Below are 14,100 nucleotides of genomic sequence, written 5' to 3' on the forward strand. Positions count from 1 at the left end.
TGAATCCATACTCAAGTCCTCGGCAGTTACATGCATAATACGGTAATTTACGAGTAGTTATTGAGGGTGAAACCTTATCATTTTTCAATTATTTATATAGGCAAACCAAAAACATAAAGCGCATAACCATATGTCTTTTGTCACTGGATCAAGAGGAATTCAAAACAATCGGCTATCACGTGTTGTGGCTGTGTTAACAATCAGTTTAGGATTAACTAAGAAGAATATACTGCTGCAAATGTGTTAATAATTTTTACATTTTAGCTGTTATTATAAACATTTATTCACGATGGTAGATGTTAATTTGTCACACATAATCCCGTATGAACAACTCATTGGGACAACAAAGAGTGAGTCAATGTGCAAAGCAGAAGAAATAATGGATTCCGAAAGTAATGAGCAGAGTAAAACAAAAGTTAGCATTCCTAAAGGTTTACCTAAGTCGGGGAAGTTTTGGAAAACAAGTAGGAAGAAGTAAGTAAGAACACCTCGCTCTGAAAACCTTTTGGCAGGATCATATGAAAACGTTACTTTTTAAGTCTTGAGCACTGTTGAGCAAAACAGAAAGTATTAGGGCGATACCCAATTTTATGAAGACACTTTTGTCCACCTCGGTTACTCAATAAGAAATGTTTAGATATTTAGCCTATTGATTGTTTCCATTTATTTTTTAAAGAAGTAAATCTTTAGATTAGTGCTCAAAGTTGAAAATTAATGAGTCACGTTGCGTGTCTTTGGTTGTGTTTGCTAAGCAAATTACTGTGACATTAATCTTTAACTTGGAAATATCTAACTGTGTAGGACTGTGTTATACTGTGACATTTTTAAACCCATTCTCTCATTAGAGCTTCCAGTTTGGTGAAATCCCGTGGTATTCGGGATTCGTGGGAAAAGAAAGAAAAAATTAGACAGGATCTCAAAAGGGTGAAGGAGAAATCCAGAGCATTAAAACAACAAAGGATCGACGACAAGGAAGCAAAAAAGGAGAGACGCCGTGAGAATTTGAAACGCCAGGAAGAGAATCGCAAAAAATCCGAAATAGTCCAGGTGGTGAGTATCTATATTGTTAAGAATTATTTTTATCTTTTTTTTAGAGAAAAATGTAATCATCCTATTTACCCATACTCGAATCAGTGTTGCAGATAGTGAAGTTGTTCTTATATTGTGTGGTAAATCGCAAAATTGCCTGGATAAACACAAACATTTTCCTTACACTCTCTCGGCGCTATGCATAGAAACTGGAGTGGTGGAAAGGAAGAGTTGATGGAAACATTCTAAGAAGGATCCACAGTTTAGTATCATTTTAGACATCGAAATTCGACCGGCGCTGCAACAGGCTCACATTTTCACTTTTCACGTATGGCAATATTAAAGCTGTTTACTTTTCACTTCGGAAGTAATCTCCAATCCTTCTCGAGGAATAAATGTAATGCTGTCACCTGGGGACCCGTAAAAGTAAATATCTGTGTGTCCAGATTTTTTTTTACTTTTTCATGAAAACTTAAAGTGAGATGAAATATGATCGCACGTTAATATCTGATCTAAAGATTTAATCGGGTCGGGTCTATTTTGCGGGTCCCTCTGAAGTAGCTATTAAACCTGCTTGTGCATGAAATGTTTTTCAAGTATGTCCTTTCCTGGCTTTTTTTGTAAACCAAACATTCCTCTTCTTTTGATGAATGTCCTTTAGGAAATGCCCAATGCATACTCATTCTAGGTTTTAACCAATGAGCGATGTAAAGTTGTAAATAGTTAGGTTTGATATCACTATGAGTCCCTCTTATGTATTAGTGATGTTGAAGCCTGGGTGTTATAAAACTTGGAAAGATGAGTTTTAAAATACCCAGTTTCCCAATGTTCTGGAGTTTGTTTAAATCCATCTACCTATCCCTCCACTGGGGTTTTCCACCTCTATTTTCACACAAATTCATATTTTTCTTTTAGTTTTGTATAAACCTTTTTATGGACACTTTGTAAACAAAGAAATACCTAAAGTCTCTAGTAATGGCTAAGTTGTAACTCTAAGATAGAATAACCTGTATAATTAGAATTCTTGGGAAATAGTATTTTTTGTGACAGATACAATCCACAGCTTCCTGCTCATATAGCAGTGCATCCAATCAAAACTCACCCAACTTCGGTTCATATAGTTAAGTACATGTAGTTTTAAATATTTCTTTTCTTTGAATTGAACTTTCAGCATTATAGAGAGAATAATTTATATAAAATAAAAGAGTAATAATAGGAAAAGAGTAATTAAGAAAATGTGCATCCAAAAATTTCAAAATACCTGGATCTGACAGGGATACTTATTTATGCCTAGGTATATTTCTTTCAGCCAACCATGGAATGTCTAGCGGGCATACATAAGGGAATTACTATTGTATAGTGCAAACATTTAATTTTAACAGACTGATTTTCCAAGCCATCTTTGTCAGTCCCCTCCCCCCGTTGATAAGTTTCAATTTAACTAATAAGGACTTGCCCTCAGTGCAGAAAGGGAATAACCACTGCAAATTAGTAGAAATTTATTACATAAAAGTACAGATAAATGGGTTTTGGCAAACCTGGGTGCAGAATACACAGGTATTATGTTATGAAAGTTATTACAAAAGCAGCTTCTGCTGTACTGATGTGCCTCTAAATATGTAACAAAGATAATTGTTATAGAAGGATATAGCTTATGTTATTACCTCCCCATGGACTACATCGTTGGTGTGGTGAAAGGGCTGATACATTCTGTTGATCCAGTAGAGTTGTGCTGATGGGAACAATAATAATTGCTCTTGGTAGGGGTCACCATAATAAATAAAACCTAGATAATAAATGAATCATCACCATATAAATATATAAATAAAAAGTTAAACCAGAGGAAAAGTTGTCCTTGCAGTATTTGTACACCAGTTAGGTGGCTGCATAGGCATTTGACCCCAGGAAGGCTGCAATTTGAATAAATGTGTCACATTTAAAGCTCAATAGGGGAAGGCAATGGGAATAATTTCAGCTACTTTTCCCAAGAAAGTGTGGACACAATTATTAGAATGAGTCCTGGAAACTACGGGACTCAGCCCACTGGGCCGAATGCTGGGGCCTAACAACAGGAAAGGAATGCCTTCCCCGAAAATCATCATCCGAAATTCTTGCAGAATCAACAAGATCAGCAAAAAAGATGGAGGAGGACAAACCAATTAGAATAAGGACTTGGAATGTTTGGGTAATTTTAAGGACAGGGAAATTAGAAAATATAAAGCAGGAGATGGAGAGAGGGTATAAATACATTTTAAGGCTCTGCAAGAAGAGATGAATTGAGAATTGCTGGAATCATAGTTACAGGGTAACATATAGTGGAGGGGAATATTATCAGTTAGGGGTGGATGTAGTATTGTGCAATAATGCAGGAAGAAGCATAGTAAACAGAGCAAGTGAGAGATGGAATATTATTAGTGGAAGTTAAATTTAAGCCACAAAACTTGGTCATTATTTTGGTCTACATGACATACATACAAGTAATCATACAGAGGAAGAAATTGGCAGAATTGGAGGTGATAATTGCAGGTACCCTTGGAAGGAAACACTTGATAGTGATGGGGTATTGATGTGCGATGGAAGTGAGGTAGAGGATTAGAGCTAAGATTAGAAGGATTAGAGATGGAAGTGAGGTAGAGGATAGGAGCTAAGAAACTGCTGGGATAGAGTAATAGAGATTGGCAGGAAAAATAGTTTAATCATAGCAAACACTTGGTTTAAACATTGCGGTAGTAATAGATATGTATGGAAAATTCTGAAGGGTTCAGTGAGATGTCAATGAGACTATATAATCGCTAGGAACAGATTTTTAGGAATACCGTTATTAATTCCTGCAGCTGATGTGAAGTTTTCATAATTTAATCTTAATAAAGGTAAACTTGCAGATTCAAGGGATAAAACAGTAAAGAAGGATGAGAAAAAGGAATTAGAAGATTGACCAGGACAAAAAGGAAGGAGTATCAGTAGGCAGTGGAAAAATTTATGATTGAGGACAGGGAGAGAGGTGAAGTAGAAGAAAGTGTGAACATCTCAAAAACAGGATGTTGAAAGTCGCAAATGAAACTATAGGAATTGTAAAATAGGAAAATGACAAGGAAACAATGGATTACAGAGGAATGATTAGGAAGATAAATCAGAGAAGGAAATCTGAGGAAATGATTAATAAACAGATAGCAAACTAATAGAGCAAAATAAGCTGTGGTGAAGTGCACTGTGTGATGACTTGGAGAGTTAACAGAGAGCATTTTGGTTGGTTATGGAATGGTGAAGACCGTTAAATGGGAGGATGTTTGGTAAACAAGGTAGGCGTACGTAAAGGATATGAATGTTGGATGTAAGGAAGTACAATGTGTGCAGAATTAAAGAATGATTTCAGTCTATGATGTCAGATTGTCTTGTTAGTTTATGGTAATAAATGTATGGGTGTTCTGTTTGTATTCATACGAAACCTAATTTTAATATTTGGTTACCAAATAATAATTGTATGATGACGAGTTTTTAAGGATGGTTTTTATTATGTTATGACGGACTTACATTTGATAATTTAAATATGTTTTGGCCAAATATCTTCCAACATAATTGGAACACCTTCAAATTTTCTTAAGTCATGATATCTAGCTAAGGTTCGCCGAAATGTAATGCTGAGAACCTCAGTGTTCTGAAAATACCCTAGTCTAATCAAGCTAGCTAGTGTTCACTCAATAAAAGTAGTCCTTAATTATGTTTAAAGCTACTATGCTAAACAGAATCGATTTCAAATTCTTGGCAAAGTTGTTGCTTGTCCCACAATGGTGAAAAATCACTATCCAAGTCAGGTGAATTATTCAGAAATGAAGTAGATGTTCATCCCCAACCAGTTACATACAATCCAAAACTACCTAGAGTGAGGAAAATTATTAGAATCGGATCTTTTAATTTTTATGAAAACTATCTGAATAAGATGTTTTGTGTTGACTTAAAGAGACGAAAATTATGCAGTGAAATTTTATGACTCATTTGTGCAATGGGGAATGGAGATAATGAGGACTCTTGAGGGAGAGAACATGGGATGAATAGATAAGTGTAAATTACTGAAACTTTGCCACTTGGCAAGGTATTCCTCCGGGCTTATCTGGCTGGACTTCCTGTTAACTATGGTAACTTTATTGTTATATGGCAATCTTAATTGTGGACTGTGTTGTAAATGCAATATTATATTATGACAACTTACTACTTCTTAATTTGATTGTGAAGTCTTGAATAGGCAAGAAATTGTTAGCTGCATAGGAAGAAGATATAAATTTTAGCCATGGTTTGATGTACATATTTCTTTGATTTTTGGTTGTGTCAGAGGTTGAAATGCATGCTTTTTTGGTCATTGTAATTGTATTTTCCCTCTTTCAAATGCATAATTTTGTCCATTATTAATACGCCGTTCCAAATTATCCAATTCAGAATACAATGGTAAATCAAAAATTAGTGCAGTAAAAATGTGCAAACCAGATTTCTACCAAATTAACCCACCCCCTATTAATTATAAATTTCGAGCCTACTTAAGAATGCAAGTTATTCAGTTGCTGAATGTTTTACTCTTTCTAAGGGACTCAGTAGTATGGGAAAGTGGCTTTGGGGTAATTGCTTTTGTTAGAGGGCTTGGTGAAAACTAGTTGATGAGACCGCCTTAAGGAATGAGATTCTAGACCACAGTGGTGGAAAAATGGTTAAAAAATAAAAACCCAGGCACAAATGACAAAATTGAAGCTACCCATGTATGGTAAAGAACTTTTCACCCTGTGAAGGTTAATATTATTACAGGCATGATATGACAATGCTGTAATGTCTCAACTGAAGAGAGTTACATATTCCCAGTTTCTGTTGCACGATTTTACATTCTTGACAACAGTCTCACTACCAGTCCTGGAGTTTCGTTCGTTTTGATAGAGCACATCTCCATGATCAATGGCATGGCTGTTGTCTAGAATTTCAACTTATTTGGAGGAGCCTAGAACTACTCCCGTCAACATTTTGTAGAAATTTGCGGTCTAAGTTTAAAACTGGATATTAATTTAACAGAGGGAGAGAAAGTTGCACGTACTATTCCAGCAAAATTAGTTATCTTGTAATGCAATGAGGAGAAAATTAATTTGTTCATGTGAATAAAATCTGCTTAAGGTGGGGTATAAGAGTATTTTCGGGAGATATGCACTCTTTGTGACTAAGTTGCTCAATATTTCTGATTTTTCAGATTAAGAACCCAAATAAAATTAAGAGGATGAAGAAGAAACAGCTGAGGATGATTGAAAAGAGGGATACTACTACTGTGCAAAAACAGTGATTTGTTAAGGATTTTATGGTTAATTTGTGATAAATAAAAAATTCCACAGTGAACATGTGAATTGTTTATTGATGGTTTAATTTCCTCCACAGCAGTAAATGGTGACATACATATAGTTTCAACAGATAATTTTTACTAAGCTTAACAGTGATACAGAAAACACTAAGAAGTATGTACACTTTAGATTCAAAACATCTGCATATCTGCTTTCCATTCTTCAGTTGACAAAAAAAACATTACAAATTGAATATACATTTGAAGTCTATATGTGCAATTTTCTATTCAAAATCACAACAGTACAGTTCATTTTTCCTATTACCAACACTAAGTGGGCTTCAACATTTAACCATAATCTAAAACATGCCTTGGCCATGTTTGGAGCATTATGACAAATTGATTTCATAATAAGTTTTTTCTTAAACTGTCAACACACGAGTATTTTGTAACCAGCAACTTACAATGCAACTCACAAAATGCTGCAGCAACATAGACCACAGAAAGAGATACATTATAATTTTGGTTTTCTTTGAAGGAAAATAAGCAATTAAATTGAAGCAAATGAAATTTTTAGTAGTTATGGTCCTTGATGAACAGACCAACATCAGCTGCAACTCCTTGAATGCTTCCTGGGTTGTACTTTCCAAGAGATGCATCTCCATTTGCCTATTATAAGTAAAGAATACCAGTTAAAGTAGTATTTTTAAATTTACATAGCAATTCATTAGAACTTCAGAGGAATAACTGCAAAATATAATTTACAATTACTATATCTACAGAAACAAACCATTAGAAATCAACACCATGCACAAGTCTAATAAGCATGTGCTTTCACAAAATTGGACTTGGCTGCTGCAAGGCTCTGGATACTTCCAGCAGTATACTTTCCTTGGCAAGCAAGGGAATTAGCCTGGAATATGGTGCATAGCAAAATAAAAGAAAAAAACAAAAGCTCTAATTAAAAGCAGGGTGGCCCTATCTATTTTTGAATAGTTGAAAAAAGAATGTTCATGCAGTAAGGTGTTTTGATGCTTACTGTGAGAAAAACTTTTTAAAAATATAGTAATATGAGGGTGAGATTCAATACAGAAATTTAATTACGAATTAATCAATAAGGGTCTACAGAAATCCATTCCACACTGATGTCACACAATGGATCACACATATTACAAAATATCACAAAAATATAAAAAGATTGAAAATTTTACTATATAAAGGCATTAATATTTTATCAGTACAAAGGAAAAAAACTGCAAGAATTTACATATTGAAGACAAATAAGCAAGCATGCAAAAATGCAATTGCATTAATTCAATTCAAAAGTAACTAAAGCAATGCAACAATTTCATAGTGTACAAATCATTAGTCTAGACTAAACAAAAATACTGCAAATATGAGGTGTGAAATGCGGTTATCATCACAAAGCTAAAAATATGCAAGTTCTTTACCTTTGCTCGCTTCAACAATTCACTTTGACCAGCTTTCACACCATCAGGTTTTCCTCCCCATGCTCGCAAGACAGAGGCCTGGATTGTGGTAAAAAATTCATTATTACAATTATATAGTAAATAATTCAGAAAAACTCTTCACAGGGTATGTTGGCTATTTTAAAATTTCTATATTTTTCACACTTAAAATTCTTAATGATTAAGTTATGTAAAAAAATGATCTAACAATATAAGCAGTTGAATATTAACTATTACTAAGTTAAATGTAAATGCCTTACTTTGCTACAAAAGTTTGTCAAGGCGTGAGGGGAATTGATTAAGACATTTAAATTTTCACAAGAACAAAAAGAGATTACATGGAGGCAAGTAATGTAGAAAATATAGAAAAAAATTTGAAAGTTTTATTTACTGCTGGCATCAGTAACACCCGCAGTTTTTAAGCTGAAAGAATAAGGATAACGGTAAAGATAACTGTGACCTCTAAGTTAAAGAAATGTGTAAATATATTTTTTGCTTGATTTATTACTTCCTGGGGGTGGAATTGATAAAGAAAGAAAATTATTTCAAGGTGGACATGATAAGAAGATTGAAACAATTGTTGAATATGACCAACAGATTTGGCACGTCAGCTATATCTTGGTCCATTACCATGTGCAATGCATCCCTTCATTAGACTGAGCATATTCTAATACTAATAGTTAGTTGTCTAAACAGGAGCATTTTCTTACACATTGTGCTGAGGGTGCATGGCAAAAGATCAGTACTGCATGGAGGGAGTCACAATTTTAACGATGATAGTTTAATCTTATGAGCTGGATTGAGAAAACTATGATTTTGATAAGGAAGTGAATGAAAAAAAGAGTGGCAGGATGAAATGGATACATTGCAATTACTTAGAAATCTCTATTTTAAAATATAGATTTTCAAAGTTCAATTTCCTAAACTAGATTTTGTGAGAAACTTCGATGTTCTAGCAATCTCTTCTATCGGAGGAATTCACATTAAATGGTAATAATTTTATCCAGCAGACTACCAAGTTAACAAGTACATATTTTATCTCTTTTAATTAAAAATTTCTGACAACTCTTACCTGTAGTGCACGACCATAGCTGAAGGTCAAGGCCCATGGCTTCTTGCCATTGAACTTGTTAATGGCATTCAAATTTACAGATGCTTCCTCCTCAGTTTGCCCACCGGACAAGAAAGTAATTCCTGCAAAAATTAAGGAAATATGAGAAATGAGCCAAACATTTTGGACATTACTGGAAACTAATACCTATTATGCTCAGTAGAACTAATTAAATGCACAACCATCATGAGCACATTGATACTGAAATAGGATAGGGGCAATTCCATTTTTATTTCACATACATTAGTTCCTGTAAAATCTTGATTCAAAAATCTGCTGGGGACAAAAGCTTAAGTGAGATGAAAATAATTTTTTTCACTGAAAATTTTCATTTTCAGCACTGAAAATTCACTGAACACCCATTAGATACATGCTCATAAAGTAAACTCCCCTTCTATTACTGTAACACCACTGATCTTTGCAAATAGGATAAAACGAATCATCATCACCTTTCAGGTTGTGGCATTATAATAAGTCCTTCCATAAAGCATGAAGGTATCTCATTCAATAATTTCATCCCTTTAATTAGGCAAAAATTTATTTTAAGTTTCTGTTCCATCAAGTCCCTCTACCCTTATCTCCCCTTTCCCAATCTCTGTGGGATAACTACCATAGCATTTTATAATAAATGGACTACTATGTAGTCTCCTTAAACAGATACTAAGATCATAAGAGATACTCTTAAGATATTCAAGTTCTCCCACATCAATTGCACTTGTTAACATAAAATAATCATGTATCCATAAGAACTGGACAACCATACACAGATAATAATGCCATAATCTCCCTCTTTAGGTTAATTAACTTTTAAAAAACCGATTCTAAGTATTAAGAACAAAATTACCGACAGTTACCAAGTCAAGGACTTGGAACAAAACAAAGAACAAAAATGTTTCAGGTGTATGCTAGGGTACCTTTGAGTACATGCTAGCACATTTTCATGGCACTATAAGAGATATAATAAGACATAAAAAATATGAAGCATATTGGATTCAGTTAAAACTACAGACCTCAAGCCAGTGATGCAAGAGTAAAATGGAAAACTGCTAAAACAGGTTACTGACTAAAGGCATTATTTTCGTATGCTGGTGTTTACTTCAGCAAAAATGATTTCACTCTTGCCTAAGGATCACTACTAGATCGCAAAATTGTTATATAAATTTCAAAAGTTGTAATATGAAGTTAATTAGAACATTTTAAACCAGCTCGGAGCCACTCCAAAGGGTACTTAGGCTAAATCTAACCAAAAACAAATCAAGAACCTAGTGCATCTATGATAATATTTACAATTCAAATATTGTACATTTTGTCTGGTGTTTTGAATTGGCTCAATCAAAGATTATTCCATGTATTACCTCGTGAGTAAATTGATTAAAGACAAATGCTTAAAGAGCTTAAATTTTATTATTTTACACTGGACAGACCTGGAACAGCTGGTGGAACTGTTCTTGAAAGTGCAGTAACTGTGGCAGCTGCAATATCTTCTGGAGTGTACTTTTTCGGACAGGACTGGCCTGCAGTGACCATATTGGGCTTGAGGAGAGTTCCCTCCAGGAAAACATGATGGTCATTCAAAGCCTTGTACACAGCAGCCAAAACAGTTTCAGTCACCTTCTGTGCCCTCTCCAGATCATGTTCACCATCAGGGAGAACCTAGAAAGCAGAGAATTTAAATAAGAGCAGCATCAAGTAATTGCAGATATTTTGAGTCTCCATTAGCTTTATTTGCCAATGCAAATTTAAAGAGCTACTACCAGTCTTCAGTGGAAATGCTACTATTAAAATATTAATTAAACACACACCCTCTGTGTCAAGCAATACATAGATACACTATTTTTATTATAAAAAAATTAGGAATATATATATACATTTACTGTTTCGAGTCCAGATATATAACAACATATATGCCTAACAAGATGCTCACCCTGGATATAAACAAAAATATCTTAAACACTTTTTGGTACGGTAATAATTTTCATAATACATGTATCAATGCAGTACATGTCTTCTTTTTTATAATTACATCAAAGAATAAGGCCATCTAGAGAGCTAGCATTATCAAAGGGATTCATTACTGTTCTTATTCCAGCAATATTATTGGGGGGCGAGCAGGAAAATATTGTGGAGCTAAAGGTGGCACAGGGTGGGAAAATATTTTTCTTTACATTTTTAAATGTGATGCATAAAAAACCTTAATTAAAATTTACCCACTAATGATTATGAACTACCTTTTTACTAAAACAGTTGTTTGAAGGAATATTGAAAAAACACTTTGAAATACAATAATAAACTTGGGATAACAAATCCTTCAAAATAAATGTGGAGGCTTCTGGAAATAATTTCCAATTTGAAGGTAATTTCTTAGCCTTCTCATATTCACTACACCATTTTTCAAAGCACTGAGTTTCCAAGGTTCTCACTACAGTTTTCAAATAATAATTTTGCTATTACTGTCTTAACGAGAGCAACTTAAAAGAGTAGTAGTATGGATATTAATTTCTACATCAGGCATCTTCAGCATTTAATACCATTCCAAGATGAAACAAATGTGGGAGAAATCTAAAGTCATGGTTACATAACTAAGTTTTAAGGTCCAATTAATCTGATAAGTCTGAGTGTACATATAAAATTGTCCTGACATTACAAGGGTCATAGTCAGAATTGCCAACAATATTATTGGTAAAAACAATGTGCTGGAAACAAAATGAATTCTCCCCCTTGTCTAATCATTATTGGATCTCAGCATTAAATAATAAAGTGCTTGAGACAATCAGGCAAATTCGAAGTTAAAAGAGTGTCGCATTAGTCAAGTCACAGCAGAAGATAAGAAAAAACTATGATCACATATATTTGGTAAGCTGTGAAAATACCTGTACGGTTGCCATGAAATCTACTTCGCACACACAAGATCATATTTCCATAGGTACATCATAAAATTTAATTTCAAAACCAAGCAGAGAAGCAAAACGTTCTGGTAGGCAGATTTTTTTATATTTTCTTACATTAAAACAATACAGTCAAAGACTATCCAGTGATAGGATCAAATATTAGACATTTCTTACCTCAGGCTCAACAATAGGTACAATGCGATTTGCTTGACAGATGGAAGCATAACGGGCCAAAACATTAGCGTTTTCCAAGATAGCCTGGTAAGAAGGTGTATTCTTCTTGATTTTCAGCACACAGCGCCACTTAGCAAAATGACAACCATCCTTCTTGTACTGTTCACAACGCTGGGCCAAATTGTCAAGACCTAAAACATACATTAACATCAATTCCTCATTATTAAAAATAACAGCCTCCATAATCATTGAGGCTATCAGGATTTTCCTCCAAACATTACTTAGCATAAGTTTACACCATCAAAGCATGGGTTAATATTTTCATTATTTGTTTACTTAACAAGAACTTAATATGAGAGAATTACACAACTACAGTTCTTCATAATTTAAGGAAGTAATATCTGAACAGAAAGAACTAACAATTTTTATTTACATCAGCTGCTTAAAGTGAGAATTTTAAATGGCTGTTCAAAAATGATGACTTTAATAAAACGTATTGCACAAGGGTCAATATTATGAGATGACTTCATAGGAAAAAAATGTATTGCGCATTATCAAAATTTTTCATAGACTAGAGCTCACCTAATAGTAAGCCCTGATGTGTACATTTCAATAGTAGCTAATGAAATTTACACACAAGGGCAGAGGAGCACGCTTTTTATTCCTGCTCCTCTACCCACTAGACTACAACACCCTTTTTTTCACACCCAAATTATCATATCCTAATAAAAATTCAGCCATACACCACAATATTTATTCCTTTATTAGCTCCAGATATGGCACTGGCTCAATGGTTCAATTCTGAAAATAAAGGAAATCAACAGAAAACCTCTGGCTACATAAAATCTATGGAGCCATATTTTTACTAGTCACATATTGTGTTACATACATCACAGGGTTATGCCCCCCTAGAAAAAATGATATATCCCCTCGACTTAAGTCAGAGTGTAGCAGATCGATATACCCTAAATACCTCACAATTAAATCACTATGCTCTAGAGAAGTTTAATAATTATCTGTTTATTTATCAATAAAAGTTGGCAGGTACTGAAAATGAATGCTGAAAAACAGTATTAACTGGTCAAAATCTTTCAAATAAAATCAATACCCGAATGCAACTCCCCAATATTTATCATTGAATTTTTACAGTAACATAATTTAAATTCCTTAATACTCCAAATTTATCTACATTTTACACACATAAGTTTATATTTACGATGGTCACTGAAATTTGGTACCTTCAAACTAATATACATAACAGAGTTTAATAATACGAAGAAATTTGAACATACCCTGAGTGGTACACTCATCTTCAGCACCAAACAAAGGAACAACACCAGTATCCACCTTAATTCCTGGGATGATACCACGCTCCTCAAGAAGCTTCACAAATGGAGTTCCATCATCAGATTTTTGATAAACAGTTTCGTGGAACAGGATAACTCCAGAAATATTTTCTCCAACAACTTTGTCTGCGGTGAAAAGGAGCTGGAAGAAATGAAATTGAGACTTATAATGTAATATATATTAATTTATTTTGTATTAGCCAATATTCCCCAGAACTAAACCTCAAAATTACAATAGTCAAGGCATTGAAGGGAAAAGATAAATTCTCCCTTGATGATTTCAAAAAATTGAGCTCCCATCAATCAATTCAATTTATAGCATTCTAATGGAAAAGGGCTTACGCATTAAAAATTTTTAATGAAAATTTTCTAATGAAATAAAGCACAATTGCTTCCCTTAATTAACTTAAGATTACTTATGTTTTAGTTCTCAATGAATTCCTGGTAATGTAGTTAACATGTGATGAAATTTGACCCTACGAAATAAATAAATTAAAAAAAAACAACACCATTAAACCCTGAACATAACTATCGAAACTGGAAATGGAGTATTTTCTAAGGTGTATAGGAATATTGATGTCAATATCATAATTATCATACTTTTTCACACTAGATAGCCAGAACTTTGAACATTTCATCGAACAGTAAATACTCAAATCCTTTTGACCCCTGTTTATTGCCTCTACATCAAAAATTAAATAATATAGCAAAAAAAGATGGGGGCACGCTGGCCAAGTAAATGCCAAACTTTGAATTATGTAGTTTGGACCAGATAGAT

At 33.9% G+C, this 14,100-nt stretch overlaps 2 protein-coding genes across 5 annotated transcripts in view; one reads left to right on the plus strand and one right to left on the minus strand.

The window, feature by feature from the left end:
- Nucleotides 1–158: 158 nt before the first annotated feature.
- Nucleotides 159–6,381, plus strand: LOC139694285 (coiled-coil domain-containing protein 86). The gene is made up of 3 exons (XM_071592757.1): nt 159–474; nt 846–1,050; nt 6,251–6,381. The coding sequence occupies exons 1-3, from the start codon at nt 290–292 to the stop codon at nt 6,338–6,340; spliced, it is 480 nt and encodes a 159-aa protein (XP_071448858.1). The 5' UTR covers nt 159–289; the 3' UTR covers nt 6,341–6,381.
- Nucleotides 6,382–6,389: 8 nt separating this feature from the next.
- The window catches only part of Ald1 (fructose-bisphosphate aldolase), a 35,328-nt gene continuing 27,617 nt past the window's right edge, over nt 6,390–14,100 (minus strand). For 3 of the 4 annotated variants that reach the window (XM_071592750.1, XM_071592753.1, XM_071592752.1), the window contains exons 3-8: nt 13,269–13,464; nt 11,977–12,167; nt 10,339–10,567; nt 8,876–8,997; nt 7,786–7,863; nt 6,390–7,003 (exon numbers count right to left, since the gene is read on the minus strand). In XM_071592750.1, coding sequence (XP_071448851.1) covers nt 6,908–7,003; nt 7,786–7,863; nt 8,876–8,997; nt 10,339–10,567; nt 11,977–12,167; nt 13,269–13,464 — 912 coding nt within the window. In that variant the 3' untranslated portion in view covers nt 6,390–6,907. Of the gene's footprint in view, nt 7,004–7,124; nt 7,248–7,785; nt 7,864–8,875; nt 8,998–10,338; nt 10,568–11,976; nt 12,168–13,268; nt 13,465–14,100 lie in introns of all 4 variants that reach the window. The other variant, XM_071592754.1, reaches the window with a different exon arrangement.

This window comes from Hetaerina americana, unplaced genomic scaffold, assembly GCF_022747635.1.
Source record: "Hetaerina americana unplaced genomic scaffold, ioHetAmer1.1.p SCAF_5, whole genome shotgun sequence".
Classification (NCBI taxonomy): Eukaryota; Metazoa; Arthropoda; class Insecta; order Odonata; family Calopterygidae; genus Hetaerina; species Hetaerina americana.

Coding starts and splice junctions, on each gene's coding strand:
- LOC139694285 (XM_071592757.1), top strand. CDS start 290: ATGGTAGATGTTAATTTGTCACACATAATCCCGTATGAACAACTCATT. Junction 475..845: donor TGGAAAACAAGTAGGAAGAA/GTAAGTAAGAAC, acceptor TTCTCTCATTAG/AGCTTCCAGTTTGGTGAAAT. Junction 1,051..6,250: donor AATCCGAAATAGTCCAGGTG/GTGAGTATCTAT, acceptor CTGATTTTTCAG/ATTAAGAACCCAAATAAAAT.